The sequence below is a fragment of the Podarcis gaigeae genome, assembly GCF_964106915.1.
Source record: "Podarcis gaigeae genome assembly, chromosome: 3".
NCBI classification, from domain to species: domain Eukaryota; kingdom Metazoa; phylum Chordata; class Lepidosauria; order Squamata; family Lacertidae; genus Podarcis; species Podarcis gaigeae.
This window is the reverse complement of record NC_139680.1, coordinates 42889120-42907294: the sequence shown is the minus strand read 5'-3', so window position 1 is coordinate 42907294 and position 18175 is coordinate 42889120. Positions and strand designations below refer to the sequence as shown.

At 41.4% G+C, this 18175-nt stretch overlaps 1 protein-coding gene and 1 long non-coding RNA gene across 3 annotated transcripts in view; one reads left to right on the top strand and one right to left on the bottom strand.

The window, feature by feature from the left end:
• LOC310840838 overlaps positions 1-18175 on the bottom strand; it is a 387462-nt gene that overhangs the window by 120276 nt on the left and 249011 nt on the right. The window lies entirely within an intron of this gene.
• SRSF12 (serine and arginine rich splicing factor 12) lies at positions 3101-13314 on the top strand. 2 transcript variants are annotated; one of them, XM_083730832.1, is made up of 5 exons: positions 3101-4291; positions 7836-7940; positions 9619-9722; positions 9918-10059; positions 10808-13314. In XM_083730832.1, exons 1-5 carry the CDS (start codon positions 4227-4229, stop codon positions 11160-11162), a joined length of 771 nt encoding a protein of 256 aa, XP_083586958.1. In that variant the 5' UTR covers positions 3101-4226; the 3' UTR covers positions 11163-13314. The 2 variants fall into 2 exon arrangements, with proteins under 2 accessions (XP_083586958.1, XP_083586959.1); XM_083730833.1 differs by having other exon boundaries at positions 3764-4291; positions 10868-13314.

Sequence of the window (18175 nt, the reverse complement as noted above, 5' to 3'; positions counted from 1 at the left end):
TTTGAAAGACTATTAACATACTGGCACATTCATGCAGAAGTTAAATTTCCAGAAGGGTGTTGATGGGTTGCAGAATTCAGGTTTTTAAGGCCTAAAATGATCCTCCAGCGCCTCTGCAATGTTAGAAAGGCAGTGGCAGCCAGAGGGGACATTGGTCCTCTGCCAGCATAGACCTACTTGGACATGAGAACAGATATACCTTCAATATAAAAAGAAATAGGGCAAGCAAAGGGGACAACACCAGAGGAAGTATCGCTGTGGCAGCGGGAGCAGAGTGTAGGATGTTTTGACATGGCAACAAATATTTTTTAACTGCTAATGTATCATATTTATAAACATCTTATTTAGCAGCGCTCTTCTGGGAGCAAATCACCTACTAAGTCTAAACTGTTTCCACCTGGAATCAGTCAAGTTCTTACAGGCTTAATATATATTGCCATTCATCATTCAAACAAATGAAATCAATCCTTTCTAAATCCCCATTCTAGGAGGATGCTTCTTTATTGCTCAGTTTATTGCAACATGTGTTTATGACAGTGAATTTTAATGGGCTGATTGACTCACTTTAAGAAATATATATTGGCTAAAATGCGCCTATCCTGGCAATAATGGGAAGTAATAATTCTAAACATGCTTGGATTGCAGCTGTACATGAAGTTCAGCTTTCTTTTGGCTTAAATACCAATAATATAAAACATCTCGGTGGTGGCGCCCGCCCTGTGGAATGCCCTGTCACCAGATGTCAAAGAGATAAACAACTACCTGACATTCAGAAGACATCTTAAGGCAGCCCTGTTCAGGGAAGTTTTTAATATGTAACACTGTACTGCTTTTAACACTTGATTGGGAGCCACCCAGAGTGGCTGGGGAAATTCAGCCAGATAGGCGGAGTATAAATAATAAGTTGTTGTTGTTGTTATTATATCCTCCAAACCACAAATTAATATATATTCAGGCTCTAATTGACATCACAGACTATAAATAAGAGATTATGCTAAGATACATTTAGTATCTCAGCAGTTTCCTGCTGTATCTTCTGATAGCTGGCTTACTATTTTTAACAACTGCAGCACGTGTATCACATTATTTTAATAAGAGAGAGTGCTGGAATATTTGTTCTGTTTGAAATGTTGATACATTTAAGTGCAACAGAGAAATAATTATAATGGGTCTCAAATCCAAGTAAATGTGATAAAAACTGAGTTGTTTGCTTCAGAGGTTGAACAGTGACTATACATTAATCAAAATTTATGGTATAAAAACTGTATGAAAAGGAGAGAAAGGATTAAGTTAAGCACTGCATTGTTTACCCTGAATTTTGTGCACTAACAGCTGAATAACCTGCCTAGTTAGGATTAATGGAAAGATGAAAAGAACAGCAGAATACAGGGATGCATGCAAGTTTCAGCAATGATTTAAAATATATATATATATATTTAATTAAGGCGGAGCCAAGACATATAAAATAATTTAAAAGAAAACAAACATTTAGCATACCTAAATTGCATCTATTAATTATTAAAATTATCCCCCTCCTTTCATCCAAGGAGCTCAACATGTCATACACAGTTCTCCCCCCTAACTCCATTTTACTTCACCACAACCCTGTGAGGCTGAGAGAGCAGAATGACTGGCAAAAGGTCACCCTGTGAGGTTCTGAAGGAATAAGGCTACAGTTCATGGCTGAGCAATGATTTGAACCTGGATCTCCCCAGTCCTCACCTAACATTCTAACCACTATGCAACATTTATGTTATAAATACAATCTTTATGATAATTATTAAAGCAGTAAAACCTCACTAAAGCTGCAATCATATCCACATTTACTTGAGAATAAGTTCTACTAAACACAGTGGGACTGACTTCTGAATAAACATATGTGGGAGTGGGCTGGGTGTCCCTGTCCCATGTCTCAACAAGCAAAACCAGGTCCTCCCTATGATTATGTACAACTAGAATAGACATGAAAACGTGCTTCCCCTCCATTATTCAGTGAGGTCAACACTGAAGGATATGTTGGTGTGCAGTTCAGTCTCTCTGGCTTCTCCCTCCCATTGCCAAATTTGATGAAAATTATATTTAAATCTGGCTTCTCCTTCCTGTTTGTATTCAAAGCTAGCAGGCATTTAAGCCTTTCTTCCCTTCTCTGGGGCTACTTAAAGACCTATGTGCCTAAGGGAAGGCATAAGAGAACCCCAGGCCAGGAAGTCTGTAATAATTGGCTCCTAAAGGAACAATCAGTGGGCAAAATGCTGAGGGCACTGTTGGAGCAGGCCCTCCTTTCCTTTGTTGTTGTTTAGTTTTGTCCAAATCTTCGTGACCCCATGGACCAGAGCACGCCAGGCACTCCTGTCTGCCACTCCTTTCCTTGTTGTTGTTGTTAAGTCATTTAGTTATGTCCAACTCTTCATGGACCAGAGCACGCCAGGCACTCACTCCTGCCTGCCACTCCTTTCCTTGTTGTTGTTTAGTCGTTTAGTCGTGTCTGACTCTTCATGACCCCATGGACCAGAGCACGCCAGGCACTCCCGTCTGCCACTCCTTTCCTTGTTCTTGTTTAGTCGTTTAGTTGTGTCCGACTCTTCGTGACCCCATGGACCAGAGCACGCCAGGCACTCCCGTCTGCCACTCCTTTCCTTGTTCTTGTTTAGTTGTTCAGTCGTGTCCGACTCTTCGTGACCCCATGGACCAGAGCACGCCAGGCACTCCTTTCCTAGTATGCCCTGAGGGAAGGCAGAAACCCAGGCCAGACAGCTGATGCTATCAGCTCCTGAAGGGACCACTAGCTGGTCTGATAGTATTGTTCTATATTTTATACCCCTTTTTGAAGGTTAAGGTTGGAAGTCACCTTGAGTGCCTTGGCAGAATGTGGTATAAAAATGCAACGGATAAATAAATTTCCATTAAGCCTTGTGGTTTTCCTGCTGGCAATAATAATAATAACAACAGGCTAAAGCAGTTGAGGCCAACAATGCACAGTTGGCATGATGTTCGTATGTGCTTTAAATCAGGTCCTTCCACAATCTCTACCATGGCCCTGGGACCTTAGGGTGAAGGGGTGGGCAATAAATAAATAAGACTATGAAGCAGAATGAAGCGGCCCCCTTGGGTTTATGAGGGGTGTCATTAAAGGGCAAGCAGGCTGTTTTTACAACTTCTACTGCTGTCACTTCATCATTGGCTAACCCGCTCCATCCTATTTATGAGATATGAATTAATGGAAGCTATTATGGCGAATATAATGTTCTATATCTCAGATAGCCCCAAATGATGCAAAGGCATTAAAGATGGCTTGGCATTAATATTACAATGCAGTGGCATTTAAGAACGTAAGAATAGTCCTGCCTGTGGGAAGCCTTGAAAGCCGGACCTAAGCGCCACAGCACCCTCCCCTCCCGCAGTTCCCAGCAATTCAGAAGCATATGTCTTTCTTAACACTTGTGTTCTTGACAGTTCCGCATGCCTCTGCTCTGATACATGGTTCAAAACCAGAAGCAAAGCCGTAATTTATCTCCCATCCATTACTGATGCTCCAGGTGCTCCCATCATGGCATGGCGCTGAGCCGCATCTCGATTCCCCCACAAAGCCCTAGCTTGAGTGTGGACATAAATAAAGCTTAGGCAGAGACTCTTCAGCTCCTGAGGCCATTTCTCCAAACGCTAGAATTATTGCACTAGCTCCTTCCGTGGGTTATTGAAATGTGAGACCTGTCACTTCTCTCAGCTCAGCTGCCTTTCCTGGAAGCGTAAGCGCGTCGATTGTGTGCAGTTCTACATTTCCAGGCAGCGGAACTGGAGCGCCTCAGCAGCCCTCGCCTTTCTCCAAAAGGAAAAATAAAAGCGAGAAAGGAGGAGCGGTTCATGATCCCGCTACCTGACACCCCTTGAAAGCAGGGAGTGAACTTGGGGCCTGCTGAAGGCGGCAAACTTTCCCGCGGCGGCGGCGCCCTTCCCTCGGCGAGTCCAGCGAGCGGCCTCCGCCGTGGTCCCTGGTCGAGCAACCCGCGGGGAGAGCGCTCGCTGCTTCTGCTTCTTCTTTCTCCCCTCCTCCATTGTTCCCGCCCCTTCTGGTCTCCGCCGGCTGCCGCCGTTGCAGCTCCTACCTCCGGCCCCTTCCCCTTCCGCCGCCTCCATCTCAGGCTCTCCGGCGGCTGAGCGCGGAGAGCGCCTCGCCCTGCCCAGCCCCCGTTTCGGTGGGGAGGAGAGTCCCCGGGCCCCCCGGCGCCATGTCCCGGTACACGCGGCCTCCCAACACCTCGCTCTTCGTCAGGAACGTGGCCGACGCCACCAGGTAAGCGGCGGCGACGAGGGAGGCGGCCAGCGCGCACCGAGGGGCGGGCGACGGGGACCTGCCCGGGGCGGAGGCCTCCTGCGAGGATGCTGGGCCTCTGCGGGGGGGGGGGGGGGGACAAGGCCTTTCCGCTTCCCCTTTTTGGGGGGAACGTGGTTTTTTGTGTGTAAAATGGCTGAGGCCCAGCGGAGAAACAGGCAGATAAGGGGCTGGGTGTGGGTCCCTGGAAGATAGAAGGGGCGCTTTCTTCTCCGGGGGGGGGGCTGCTTCTCAAAAAGGTGTGCGGCGAAGATGTGCACAGCGTGGCTCTAGGGGCCAAGTAAAACGCCCCCTGCTACATTTTCCTATCGACTTTTTTTCTTTTTTAAAATTAAAATTGTTTCTATTGTTATCCGCCGTCGGTCCCACTTGCCGGAAAGGCGGGGTATAAACGGAAGCAGGCCCCGGGTTGTTTTTTGAAACGTTAGTCACCCTCCTTGTTATGGAAGAAAATGAAAATTGATCTCGTTCCCAGAGGGCAACCTGTCCTGGGAAAACCAGTGCAATGATATTTATAGCAGTATCTCTCCCTCTCTCCCCCCCCCTCCGCCCACCGCTTGGGTACAGGGTGTCGCTTTCTGGCTAATCTGTGGGCGTGGAGGAGGAGGAATTGGTTCCTAGGCATTTGCTAGGAGATGACATGGACCTCCATACACACTGCCCAGGGTTGTGCCCCAGAGAGGTCACTTGGGTGCTGCTAACGCAGCACTTTGATTTCACCGCCAGAAGGGCACTCCATTGTCAGACAGAAAGGTGCCAACAAGCGATGTGGTCCTACAGGCACCCTGTGGGTTATAGTTACGTGGCTTGAAAGTTTGCCACAGACTATGTTCCACCTAGGCCAGTACAGTGGACGCTCGGATCATGAACGTGATCCGTGCAGGATGCAGGTTCTCAACCCGCAGTGGCGCGTCTGCGTAGATTGCAATTCGGTGCTTATACGCAATTTAGCGCTCCTGCGCATGCGTGACCCCCGAAACCTGGAAGTAACCCATTCCGGTACTTCTGGGTTTCGGCGGGTCCGTAACCCAAAAAAGCGCAACTAGAAGCGTCTGTAACCTGAGGTATGACTGTACTGTCTATTCTATCTGTCAGGGACCACAGTAGTATGAGACCTTTACTACCACTGTTGCCTGAGATATGTTCAACTAGACATTTAGCCCAGAACTTTTGCATCATAAGCGTTACCCATTTATCCAGGTCTTTGTCATCTTTTGTTATATTAGTCATTATGTAAATTTATTCATGTTGGAAGCCACCTTAAGAATGGTTTTTTAACTATGGAAAGGTGGCATACAAATAAAATGATCATAGATCATAGAAAGATAGTTGTAAGGGAGCCTGAGGATCCTCTAGTGTCTAGTCCAAGCCCCTGCAATGTAGGAATATGCAGCTGTCCCATACAGCAGTGGTTCCCAATTAGCTAATTACTCAGGACACCCTATTTTTCAAAAGCCAAGCCACAGACCCCCTACTTTTGAAAATTTTGATAACTCTATGGTAGTTACCTCTGCAAAACAATTTTTGAACAAAATGTGGGGTGGCCCCAAATAAGCAAAGGATTTTAGGTATACTAAAAAACAAACCGATCATAATTTTTTTGTTATTACAATGCAAAAATAACCAAAAAAAATAATTTAGGGGGAGGCAAGGGATGGGGCCACGGACCTCCTGGGTGCGTTCTCCAGACCTCTAATTGGGAACCACTGCCATACAGGGATCAAACCTGAAACCTTGGCATTAACAGCACCATGCTCTAACCAACTGAACTGTATGTATCCTGTCTAGCTATTTTTATCTGAGTACTTAAAAGCATGTTTTCAGTCAATTCTTCCCTGCCACTTTGCAACCCCAGTAATGAAATTAAATGGAACGCCACATAAGGTGACAAGATGTGAATGAAGCAGGACAATGAATTTTGATAGTTGAAGCTAGCTATTAAAGTAATGGAGCCCTCTCCTCCATTGCATTTGCTTGCCTTCTACATTTTTTTGTTTTGTCTTGGACAGGCTTCAGTAGTTTTGTGGGTTTTTTAAAAAAATATTTGCTAAAAAGTCTTCCCATTTTCAGCTACGAGATTCCTCTCTTCAGTAGGGAGCACTTTGTAGGGTAAGTTTATTCAGATAGCAGAATACAGCTAGGACTGCAGCGTTTAAACCATTAATTAGTTAGATGAATCACTTTCATAACTCTTTAATTGAATAAAAGTTCCCCAATTAACTGGGCAGCAATATTAAAACATGACATTATCTTTAATATATGTACTTATAAATAGAAATGGCAAGCAGCATATTAAAAAGGTATTCCTCCTTTTTTCTCACATTAGGAATGCCTCTTCTAATATCAGACCAGCATCACACAGCAATGCATTATCTAAAAACCAAAAAAGCAGCACTATTGTTTCCCTCATATGCAAAATTGATATCTGTCTGCTAGCAAAAAATCTTTACCCTGTTCTCCAAGTATAGTAGGGTTTCTTTTGTTCCTTTGTAGGGCGTGGAAGACTCTTTCCCGCATGAGAACCCAATATGCAAATAATTGCAAATAATTATCCTTTCCCCCTATGATTGAAAGACCAGCCAATGAATAAGGCATATAATTAAAAAGCTAGGTATTATATTGTACAACCTGATGTTATCCATTCTAACAAGTGCCCAATAATTACTGACTTGTGTGGAGTCTTTTGATATGTATCACCCCTACTTCCCAGTTATTCATTTCACAGAAAGGAGCAAATTTGTGCATGCTTTTCTCTGTGGGTTTGTGTAATCCTCATCACATCTAGTGGCAATGAATTCAGCATAATATTATTCATTGTGTAAAGTTATTTCTTTTGTTTCTCCTGATACTTCTGCCTATGTGAGGATCTTTGTCTTATGTGAGGGAAAATATATCTGAATTCATCTTCTCCATTCTGTGTGCTCTTTCATGATTTTTTCCCCATGTCTGAATCTTTAGTATATTTGTTTTAAACTGAAAACTAATTTTCTGGTGCCCCAGTCCCATGCTGAAAAAATAGTGGCATTATATTCAGTCAAGTTGTTGACCTGTTTATTTCAGTACAGTGTGCTTCAGTACAGTGTGCTTCAACTGGTGTTTGATCTCCTGAGCGATATTGTAGTCTGACAAAAAAAGCAGGGGTTCCAGAAAGAGAATTGTGCCTTTGGAGAATTTTCAGTTGCAGGATTGTTGGCGTTCATTTTTGTGTCTGCCCCATTTCTGCAAATCGCTATTAGAGTAATCACAGTGCGAATGATCCAATACCAGGAAAAATACATTTAAGTGAACCCTAAACATACTAATAAGTTCCTAGCTCGTTTTAGTTTCAATAATTATATATGTTCAAAAATTATGGCTATGATTCCCAATACTGATAGAATTATTGAAAGTGTGTCTTTAATAGTCTTAATACACAAGATGAGTCTGCTGCAGCTAGGTATTGCTAAAGCAGGTACAATGATAAAGAAACACTCATTCTTTTTGCCTTATTTCTAAAACACTTCAGGCCTGAGGATTTGCGTCGTGAATTTGGTCGGTATGGCCCTGTAGTAGACGTATACATTCCGCTTGACTTCTACACAAGACGCCCAAGAGGATTTGCTTATATACAATATCCTTTATGTCACTGTATTTTTTATTGAGGTGCATTGTTGTTATTGCGTCCTAACTTAATGTATTTATTTCTTTGTCTCAGAAAATGTAAAGCAGTCCACAGTGGCTGGCAAGCACCCCAAAGTTTGAATGAACCTGGTTAGATAGAGTCCAAGCAGGCAAGCCAAAAGACACCTTAAAGTTCAAGCTTCAAGGAATAAAGAGGGAGGGTGGAAAAAGATAAAAAGAAAACTGGAAGAGGGGAAGTCCTTTTTCAAGGAAAAGACAAAGCCACAACACCAAGTTAAGGCTTCGGCTTTCCGACATTTGCTCAAGTTCCAAAGTCAAAGCCAAGTCTGATTTGGTTGGTTCTCCGGCCCTTGTCAAGTCCATCTAGCAAGCCCTAAAGAGTAAAGGTCAAGATCAAGTGACGTGGAGGTAACTGCCAAAGTTTCCTTTTGTATCTTATCGCTCAAGCTCTTACGTTGCAGTCAAGAATTTGTTTGTTTATAACTGTTTTAGTTTAAAATATTGCTTCCTTAAATTGGTACAAGAGAACTGTATGCAAATATTTGTTCGCTTTTCCATGAGTCATTTTCCTAACAGAATAGATTTCATTGGAATACTGAAACATATCAGTAATTTAGATGATCTGGTGACATATTTTTGTGGCATTTACAGCTATTTGTTTTAAATATTGGGAGTAAAGGAGGAGGAAAAACAAGTCAGCTGTTTATAGATATGAACAATGTCTGCAGTAAATCAGAACAGAAGTAATGAACTGAGGCTGCTTACCTGAGAGTAAGCCACATTGACTTCAGTAGGACTTCCTCAGTAGATATGGTTAGGAGTACACATCTAGATAATATTCTTTTCCACATCTAGGTAATATTTCCTATTAATGCGTCAAGTTTAAGGGCCTTCAAATAAGGTCACACCTTAAATATTCTTGCTTTAGTTTAGTTATGCATTAAAGATGTAGGGACTCCAGAATACACAGCGAGCCCCTTCCTACCATTCATTCCTTTGCCATTCAGATCTGTAGAGAAACAACTCTGTGTGCCCACAGACATGACATTGAAATGGAGGGGAAACCACTGTGTGTGGGAATTTCATGTGCATTTCAGTGTACACATGAGTTTCTGAATAAGGGCACCTATACTTTAAAGGCATTTATTATTACCTTGCATGTCATTGAGCTGCCTCATACTTTTTGTGGCAATCCAGGTATACTGACTGGTACTTGCTGTGACACACAAACAAAGTGTGAAAGAAAGATGCACATCTTGCAGAATTTTGTGGGCCTTGACACTTACTGGGTTCCCTTGAGAAAGATGGGGATGACAACATGACTAGGGCAGTGGGCCCTGACAGGTGCCTGAGCTTGCCATTCTCTGGAGTCAACACTGTTTTGAAATATGCATTGTACCCTGGACGGGGAGTTGTGGCCAATCCTAGTTTCCCAGCGTGCTTGTGGTTGTGTGTCCTCCTTCCATACATATATGTATATACAACCAAACACACTGTTGGAGTTCTGCTGTATTTGAGTGGCAATATAAAGTATGAAGCAGCTCTCAGCTTAAGTGGCATATCAAAATAACTCTTGCTTTTTAAAGTATCTGGAGTAATTTGGTCTATGTTACATGATACAATTTTTTGCTTTGTGCATGTTTAAAGCGTCCTTAACAGACAGTCATGTTTGAAGATGTTCGTGATGCAGAAGATGCTCTTTATAACCTCAATAGAAAGTGGGTATGTGGCCGGCAAATTGAAATACAGTTTGCACAAGGTGATCGCAAAAGTAAGTGAACACCACCTTGTCACTTACTTATTCTGCAAAGCATTTCTTTAAGATAGTTGCCTTTCATATCTCTTTAAGATTGAAAAATAAAACAGGCACAAGCTTATAAACTCTAGTTTTTAAAATTGCATGCATGCTCAGTATGTAAGAAGCTGCAGTTTTCTTGCGATCTTCCAGTTCTGCTTTAAATTCTAGCACCAGGTCAGATGAAATCGAAGGAGCGCCGCCAGTGTTCTCCAATGGACTATAGAAGGTCAAGAAGCCGTAGCCGAAGGAGGACACGTAGCAGAAGTTCTTCATGGGGCTGGAGCAGGAGACATTCTGATAGTTTTAAAGAGTAAGTCTGAGGATCATGAGACAAAAATTAAATTGCATACTAATGATTGTGTGTATTATGTTCCAGGAGAATGTTTGTGAACAACAGTGATGGTAACCAGTGAGGATAAGGTAAACTTGAGCTGGTCCTGCAAAGGTTCAGTCATCCTGGCTCCTTTGTAAATAATTTGAACACTAATACTGTACAGGTAATACTGTACTTGTTTATCTGGTAATAAATCCCATTGAATGCAGTGGGACTTACATCTGAGTAGAAATGCATAGAACTGTGCTGTGTGGCTGGCTATTCTCAGGCAGTGAGGTAGTATAGCTTCAAAATTCTGGCATTGCATTTGAAATGTTGGATTTAAATGTAAGTATTAAAATCATCTTGCTGTCTGACTCCTAGTGAGCTCATTCTTGTTGCACCAGGTTTGAAAAAATAAAGTTTTGAGACAAAGTAGATTTTGTCTGAGATAGTAACAATGCATAGATAATTTTTAATAGCTTGTTATTCCAGTCTGAAAGAATAGAATAGAATAGAATAGAATAGAATAGAATAGAATAGAAGCATAAACCATGGGAATCCTCAAAACTACTCTTTAAATTTTCCTTTTAAAGTTTTGGGGTACTTTTGGCATACAATACCGTTACAAAAACAAACAAACAGTACCTCAAACAAATTAAGCAAACTGTTTGGGTTACAATGTTCCTTAAAAAGTAGGGGAAGATCAAATATCGCTTCTAATGGAGCTTTGGATGATTTTCAGGTCAAGGCGTAGACGACATTCTTACAGCCAATCTAAGTCTCGCTCAAAATCTCTTCCAAGGCATTCCAGCTCGCCCAGACGATCCATCACCCCGCAGAGAAATTCTAGTTCTAGGGGAAGGTCACGATCCAAGTCACCCCACAGAAGTTCCAAATACGTTGAAAAGTCACCATCCAGTTCCCATCGAAGACGTTCCAGTTCGAGAACAAAGTCACGATCACATCCAAAACGTTCCGGCTCAGCTACCAGATCACTGTCGAAATCCCCTCGGAAACATACTAATTCTAGTTCTCGCTCACACTCTAGGAGCTTCTATCAGAGAAACAGCAACCAGTCAGTATCTGAAGAAGATTAATGCCTATATTTCTTTAACACCGTTTTTTATGAGCACAAAATAAGGAGAACAGAAATTGTCCAAAGCTTATATGATATGTAAGGTAACTGATAAAGAGAGGTCTTGCTATGTGCCCTTTCAGTCCCTGCTTCAGTGTGCAGAACTCCTTTTAAGATTTTATTTTTTATTTTTAAAGAAACATTTACCTAGTCTAGATTCTATTTCCCTGTACTTGGAACCCAATAGTAGGCGATCCTGTGCCCAAGTTAAGCTCCCCGCATCCATACAAGCTGTCGTTAGTCCTGGCAGTGATGTAACTTCAGCTGCTGGACGACCAATCAGCTTTCCTTATCATAATTGTAATTGCCCTTTGCTCCATGTTCTTTCAGTTGGCAGAACCTAATGTCAGTTTAACATTGTGCTGGATAGAAGCTGTATGAGAGGTTTCCTCCTGTTTAATGTGGGGATAGAGGCAGAGCCATTCAGCCATGCCCTCCTTGGCTCTCGCATAGTGCTTTTGTAGATATTGTACTGCAAGCAAGGCTTGTTCTGCATATCTACACCTGGAAAAGGGCAGAGCTGCTCAACAAGTAGCCTTTTGCTATGCGTTTTAACATGACATGAATTAGATGCAGCTACAGGTTGTTTTACTTCATTTTGCTGTTTTCTTTGGCATTATTTTTCTGCCTGCTTTATTGTCATACCAAGAATAACCAGTTCAGATCTGAGTCTGCTGTTCTTGTAGGTTCTTTGGGTAATTAGGGTCTTTTGTTGAGGGTGGGGGTGCTGAGGGAGGCATTATAATGTGTGTGTTGAGTTTGAAATGCCATTTCAAATTCAGGTGGTCTAATTGTTTCAGATTAGAGAAGTACATTAGCAGGCTAGTATGAGAAATTTTGTATAACATAGGGTAGTTGGAATCTCACATCCTTCCGAGTTTATGTTTTTTCAAATATAATTTATATTTAAAAGCCTAGCAATTTATTTCCATTTGGGGCTCCATGTTGAAAGAGAAGTGCTAACTGATCTTAATTAACTTCTATCGAAATCCCAATCTATAGATCTGCAAGCACATTAAAGCTTTTGGAACTCAATTTTCTTGTCAAATAGATGATAAGGCAAGAGGGGGAAGGAGTACCCAGATAGCCTTTCCTTTCCTTTCCTTCACGAACGTACAGGCTGTGCATGCAGATTTGGCAGTGTGTTGGGATGGGATGCATTTCAGTCTGGTCTGAATACGCAGCAGAATGAGGTATAAGTAAAGGGCTGGATTAGATTGTACTCCTTCATATGGGCAATACCACTTTTGAATGCCCTCCCTGCTTTTTTAATTCCCAAAGGCAATGAAAATAGAAAGTCATATCAGGCAAATAGTTTGGCTACAATCTACTCCCTGTTGTACTTACCTTCTATTGGTAGGGAGTGTTTAACATAAGGGAACATTCAAAATGTGATTTATCTACAAACCAGAATTAGTACAGTTCACTCTATGAAAACATTCTGCTGTATGTGTAAGATACAGCCTTTCATCCTGTACAGTGGTCTCTCAGCATTTGCAAAGTGGATGATTATCACATTGTCAGTCACTGGATTGTGACCAATGTTTAGTAGAAAGCAGTCTAGTAATACGTAATGGAAATTTAAAAAGTGATAATTGGTTATATAAAGTCATTTTGTAATACTGTAATATAAGTTGTTAAGCACATGTGTAGTCAAAACATTTTTGTGAAACCCTTAAAACAGTAATATTTGTAGTGTAAGAATCTTGCTACATTATATATTTTCAAACTGTCATTGTATTATGAGATTAATGTAGAAGACACCTTCTTCAAACATTTTAAAGTTCTGAGCCCCTGAAACTATTGAACTATTGAGTATAAAATAATTATTGGCTTGTCTAACCCAAGTAACAGAAGGTATTCTGAAAATATTTTGTATTTTATAATATGCTACATTTGCATTGTGTAGTAATGTTTGGGAACCTATAATTTGTGTTTAAGTGTATAGTCCTAGCTGTGATGTCTGTTACATGGTACAAACATTGTATTAAGTAACTGTGGTGGCAGTAAAACCACGTTTCACTTCATGAGCAATTACACAATTTTGTGTTGGAAATAGCATTATTGTTATTTCATAACTTAAGATATTATTTTCAATAAAACACATGAAGTTCCTTGTCATTCCCTTTTTCAAAAACACACACACACACACACACACACACACACACACACACACTCACTTCATAAGTACTGTGCACACCAGCATAGCAGAGTGTTTCGCATAGGGGAAGAGTGACTTGCCCAAAGCAACACAATTTATCTAGGATTGGGTTCTTAGTTTTGTTCCACACTGCAGGAACCTGCTTCCACACTGCTGTTCCTCACAGTGCCAGGTTGGATGAGAAGTTCAGAACCATACAGGAGGGCTCATCTGGCAATAATGCCCCCTGCGACATTAGCACAATGTTTGAGGGTTGAGGCTATTGTGGGAAAGAGTTGCAGCATGGACTTCTCCTCCTGTATGATCCCAGGCATGTCACACCACTGAGAAGACAGGAGATCCCAGTTTTATTGTAGATCTGCACATAGGGAATAAGAGAGTAAGATGCTGGGCTACTGTTGCAGTTCAGACTGTAGAGTGGATTTATTTATTTGCTTTCCCCCATTTTTTGTAAAAATGCACACATTCATCCTTGCATGCAGTGGTCAGAACACACAGAAGAAAGATTAAGTGTAGCTTTCTCTGTTTTCAGTTTACTACATATGTAGATCTTTTATTGTTCAGAGCATTTAAAAAAAGAATTGCAAGAAACAAGAGGGAAATAGCAACATAGTCTGGGAAATGCTAAGATTCGTGGGTGTATTAAATAAGATTTGGGTGGGAGACAAAGGGAGGACCCCTCAAAAAACCACACAGTGAGGACTGAGCACGGTTAGTGACCATAGAATGTGTGAGTGGTGTTGGATAATTCCATCAACCTCTGATGGGTGATTTAGAAGGATTGGGTCCAGCATCACTTTTGCTGTGTGTGTATCTATACTTGGCCGTTACATCTCAACGCAGCTCCTTCCTTGGAAGCATCTTCAGGTTTGAAGGTACACACGGTAGGCAATAAGTGCTCATGGACGTCATAAAGATTCAGTCAAGTGCAGAGGCTTACTTGACAGGCATAAAAGCATACTGGTAGCAAATATATACAGACATTTACCACTGTTGTGGTCAAGGCATGCTTAGAGTTCAACAAGAATCCAAGGCTCACTGCTCTCACCACAAGTCGCAAGCGAGAGACTGAACAAGTTAAAAGAAGTTTCACACAACCATTGTTATCAGTTCTTCCTGTGTGTGTCCTTACATAGACAAAACAATCTCAGCCTTCTGCTGCTGCTTGAAACTTTTCTGTTTCTGGAACAAATTATTCTCTCACACACAGAATATCCAACAAGGGGAATAATGGAAAACTAGGAGAGAAGGGATGGAAGGAAGAGTACATTGCTAACTGGCAAGAACCTGAACAGGAGTACTCTACCCAGCAACCTTCTGTTGCAGGTACAGCTTGTTCTGTAAAGCTTGTAGATAAGTTATTAATGAGCAAAAACTAGTTTTTGTAGAAAGTTTCTAGTCTTGGTAGAAAGTTAAGCTCACAAGTATACAGTAGCAAAATGGTAAGTTCAGCGTTAAGAACTTTTTGAAAGAGATTGAACAGCAAATACCTGTTCGGCACCGAAATGACCTCCCCAGGGTTGGCTTATATGGATGGCTTATAAACTCTCTCAAATGACTTATGTTGTACAAGAAGAAAATGGAAATGTTCTGAATGTTCTTAATGAGATGGATGGCTAGTAATCCCAACACCTCTCAGATCTTATGTTGTATGGCAGAAAATGGAAATTTTTGATAGTTCTGAATGTTCTTCATAAGATGTTTTGCCCATTGGATCTTACATGCTACTTATTTTCATAGCTTTCAGTGCTAGCATAAATGACTTCATACCTTTCTTGTTTTTGTATCCAGTTTGAACTGTAAGTACCATTCTTTTTCCCAGTTTTTTTCTCTTATGCTGGCCACCTTCAGGTGTTTTTTCTTCCCCATTTACCAATTCTGCATAGAAGATACCAGGAAAATGGTCCGGTATTTACCAACAGCTCGTAAGTGAACTTTCTGTCCAGCATTTTTATTTACATTAATCTCTGGGACTTTGAATAAGAGCAATACATTTTTTAAATAAAAAATATGGGATATATGTTTTACAAACAAAAATAATTTACCATCATGGTTTTTCAGTTTAGATATATGTCAAAGCTGCTTATAAAATCTGTTGAGAGCTAATGTAGCTTTGCATTGAACAGTCCAACAAGGATAAGAAAAGTGCCAGGCAAAGCATCTTCCACTTCCACTTTAATTTCCTGGGAATGGCTCTGAGCCATGCACTGGCCCAATCTATATATACAGTATATAGACACCCTCCCCCAAAGGGATTCTGGCATCAGATCCAGGGGGCACTCTGGTCTATCATTTACTTCTCTATGGACTGGATCCAGAGACACACTTGTGGAAGAAATTATTGCACTGATGCCATTCCATTAACAGTTGTGAATGAGCTAGTGGAAGACTGACTTTCTACAGGAGATTGTGCAAGACTGTGTGTAAATGAAAGAATATTCTAGATTTCAGTTCCCTTACATAAGGATCTTCAGCTAAGTCAGAAAGAAATCCTGCTTGCAGAAGTCAGGACGCCTCTGGATCTAGTTTTCTATGCCAGTCCTAAAATCCTAATTACAATGGTTCTGGTATATGTTTGTGTTAAGGGACACGGGTGGCGCTGTGGTCTAAACCACAGAGCCTAGGGCTTGCTGATCAAAAGGTCAGCAGTTCGAATCCCCGCGACGGGGTGAGCTCCCGTTGTTCTGTCCCAGCTCCTGCCAACCTAGTAGTTTGAAAGCACGTCAAAGTGCAAGTAGATAAATAGGTACTGCTCCCGTGGGAAGGTAAACGGTGTTTCCGTGCACTGGTCTGGTTCACCAGAAGCTGCTTAGTTATGCTGGCCACATGACCCAGAAAAACTGTCTGTGGACAAACGCCGGCTCCCTCAGCCAGTAAAGTGAGATGAGCACCACAACCCCAGAGTCATTCACGACTGGCCTTAACTGTCAGGGATCCTTTACCTTTTTTTTTTTAGGATTAAGATACACTGAACACAATAGAATTTACCCCTGTAAAAACATGCATAATATGCAGCAAACTTTTATCTTACCTTTTCTTTGGTGAACAAAACACACTTTTGAGTAAACATGGTATATACCCTGTTAAGACAAAGAAGAGACAATTTTTAACCTTAAAAAAAAAAACAACCTAAAAATTATGTACTGGAGCATATGGTTCAGTGTCTGCTCTTTTAACTTGTCATGCCCTATGAGATTAATTCATGCAAGTCAAATCACTTCACAGAAGCATGGATTGAAATTGATTGTTACGGTATGCAGTTTAACTGGGACATAGAACAGAATGCTAATCTTATCCTTTGCAGTTCTTCTTGTTTAAAGATTGTTCTGAGACTTGGAATTTTGCCTGCATAATTGTTTTGAATAAAGCTGAATTTAAAAGAGATTGTTGCTGATCCCTATTTATTAAAGCTAAGAGATGTCTGCCGAAACAAAGTTTTTTGATCTGAAGCTTACTGTAGTACAATATAGCTGGCAAAGGCAACAAAAATCCACTAGAGGGTGCTCCAAACTTTTTGTACATCTCAGCAGGAGACTTACTGTGAACATGTCTCCCTCTTATTTACATTCCTTTTTGTTTTGAAGACACGCTAGGATAGGAACGGCAAGCAAGCAGAGAAGGGCATACAGTTAGAAATGCAATAGAATATTTGCTGTATGCCAGCTGGAAAAAGAATAATGTGGAGATGGGATACAGTAGACAAGCAGCCTAGGAGGCAATAAGCTGCTCCTGAAATGGCAGCAACTCCTCTTGGAGATCTTTCTTCCCGTGCAAATTCAGCTCTATAAAATGATTTGTCTCCACACTGCTGCAAGCTGCTGCCTTCGGCACTGGAATGTCTGGATTCAACATCTTTTGTTGTTTTTACAAAGAATTCAAAAGTCGTCAGCCAGCAGCATTCCAGTGCGCTTTTTTTAGACCGTTTCTGGCAATGCATGTTTAGTGTGCGTGTTTTTCTTATGTATTCACAGTACTAGACCAATGTAGATTGACAAGAACTAGTGTTTTGTTTTTTTAAGCACGGGGTGTGGGGGGGGGTTGGGCAAAAAGGAAGCTACTAAATAAGGAACAATTGAAGGCTGAAGTAAAACATATTTTGTAAAGAAACATGAGCTCTCTCACCTAAGCGACAGGCATTGTTAGGTTTTTAATGTGGGGAATGAAGCTATATATTTAAGTGCCTTGTGGGAATGCCATTGTGGAAAAGCAGGGCCTCAGTAGTGCTAAAGGACTGTAATATGGAAGCACCCAATGTTTGGTAGAAGGGGCTGTGGTAAACTGTAATTTCTTCTTTGGTACGAAGATCAGTGGGGAAAACCCCACCATTAGAGAGCTCTGGAATCTGGTTGGAGACTCTGAAGATAATCCAGCCTAAAAGCCAGGAGATTGGGGATTTGTAGCACTGTCCCTACAACATTCCCAATTAGAACTGTATCTGAACTTGATGAAAAACATTGTCTGGAGTATGTTCAACATGCGTTCGTCATGCATTTTTCATAAGCCCTTAGATGTCATAGAAGAGACAGGCCAAAAGAACCAGCCTCTTGGTGTGTACATTAACATTCCCCAGCACAGCAGATTTTGGCAACCTTCAAGATTTATCTTGAGCAGACAGCTGGTTGTGTAGTATGGTATTAATGTTGGGTTCCTTTTCAGTACTGGATACTACTTTGGATACTGAAAGATACTGGAAGATGTGTGAGCTGTTTTTCTCTGAACAGGCGTTTTACTGTGATTTCACTTGTTTCCTTAGCTTAGGCATTCCTTGGAACTATAATTAACTAATATAACACAGTATCAAGGAAATGTAAATA

Bases quoted from the DNA above. Each gene is read 5' to 3' on its own strand.
- SRSF12 (XM_083730832.1), top strand. From the start codon at position 4,227: ATGTCCCGGTACACGCGGCCTCCCAACACCTCGCTCTTCGTCAGGAAC. The intron at 4,292-7,835 runs GTAAGCGGCGGC...AAAACACTTCAG, and splicing joins AACGTGGCCGACGCCACCAG to GCCTGAGGATTTGCGTCGTG. The intron at 9,723-9,917 runs GTAAGTGAACAC...TTTAAATTCTAG, and splicing joins TGCACAAGGTGATCGCAAAA to CACCAGGTCAGATGAAATCG.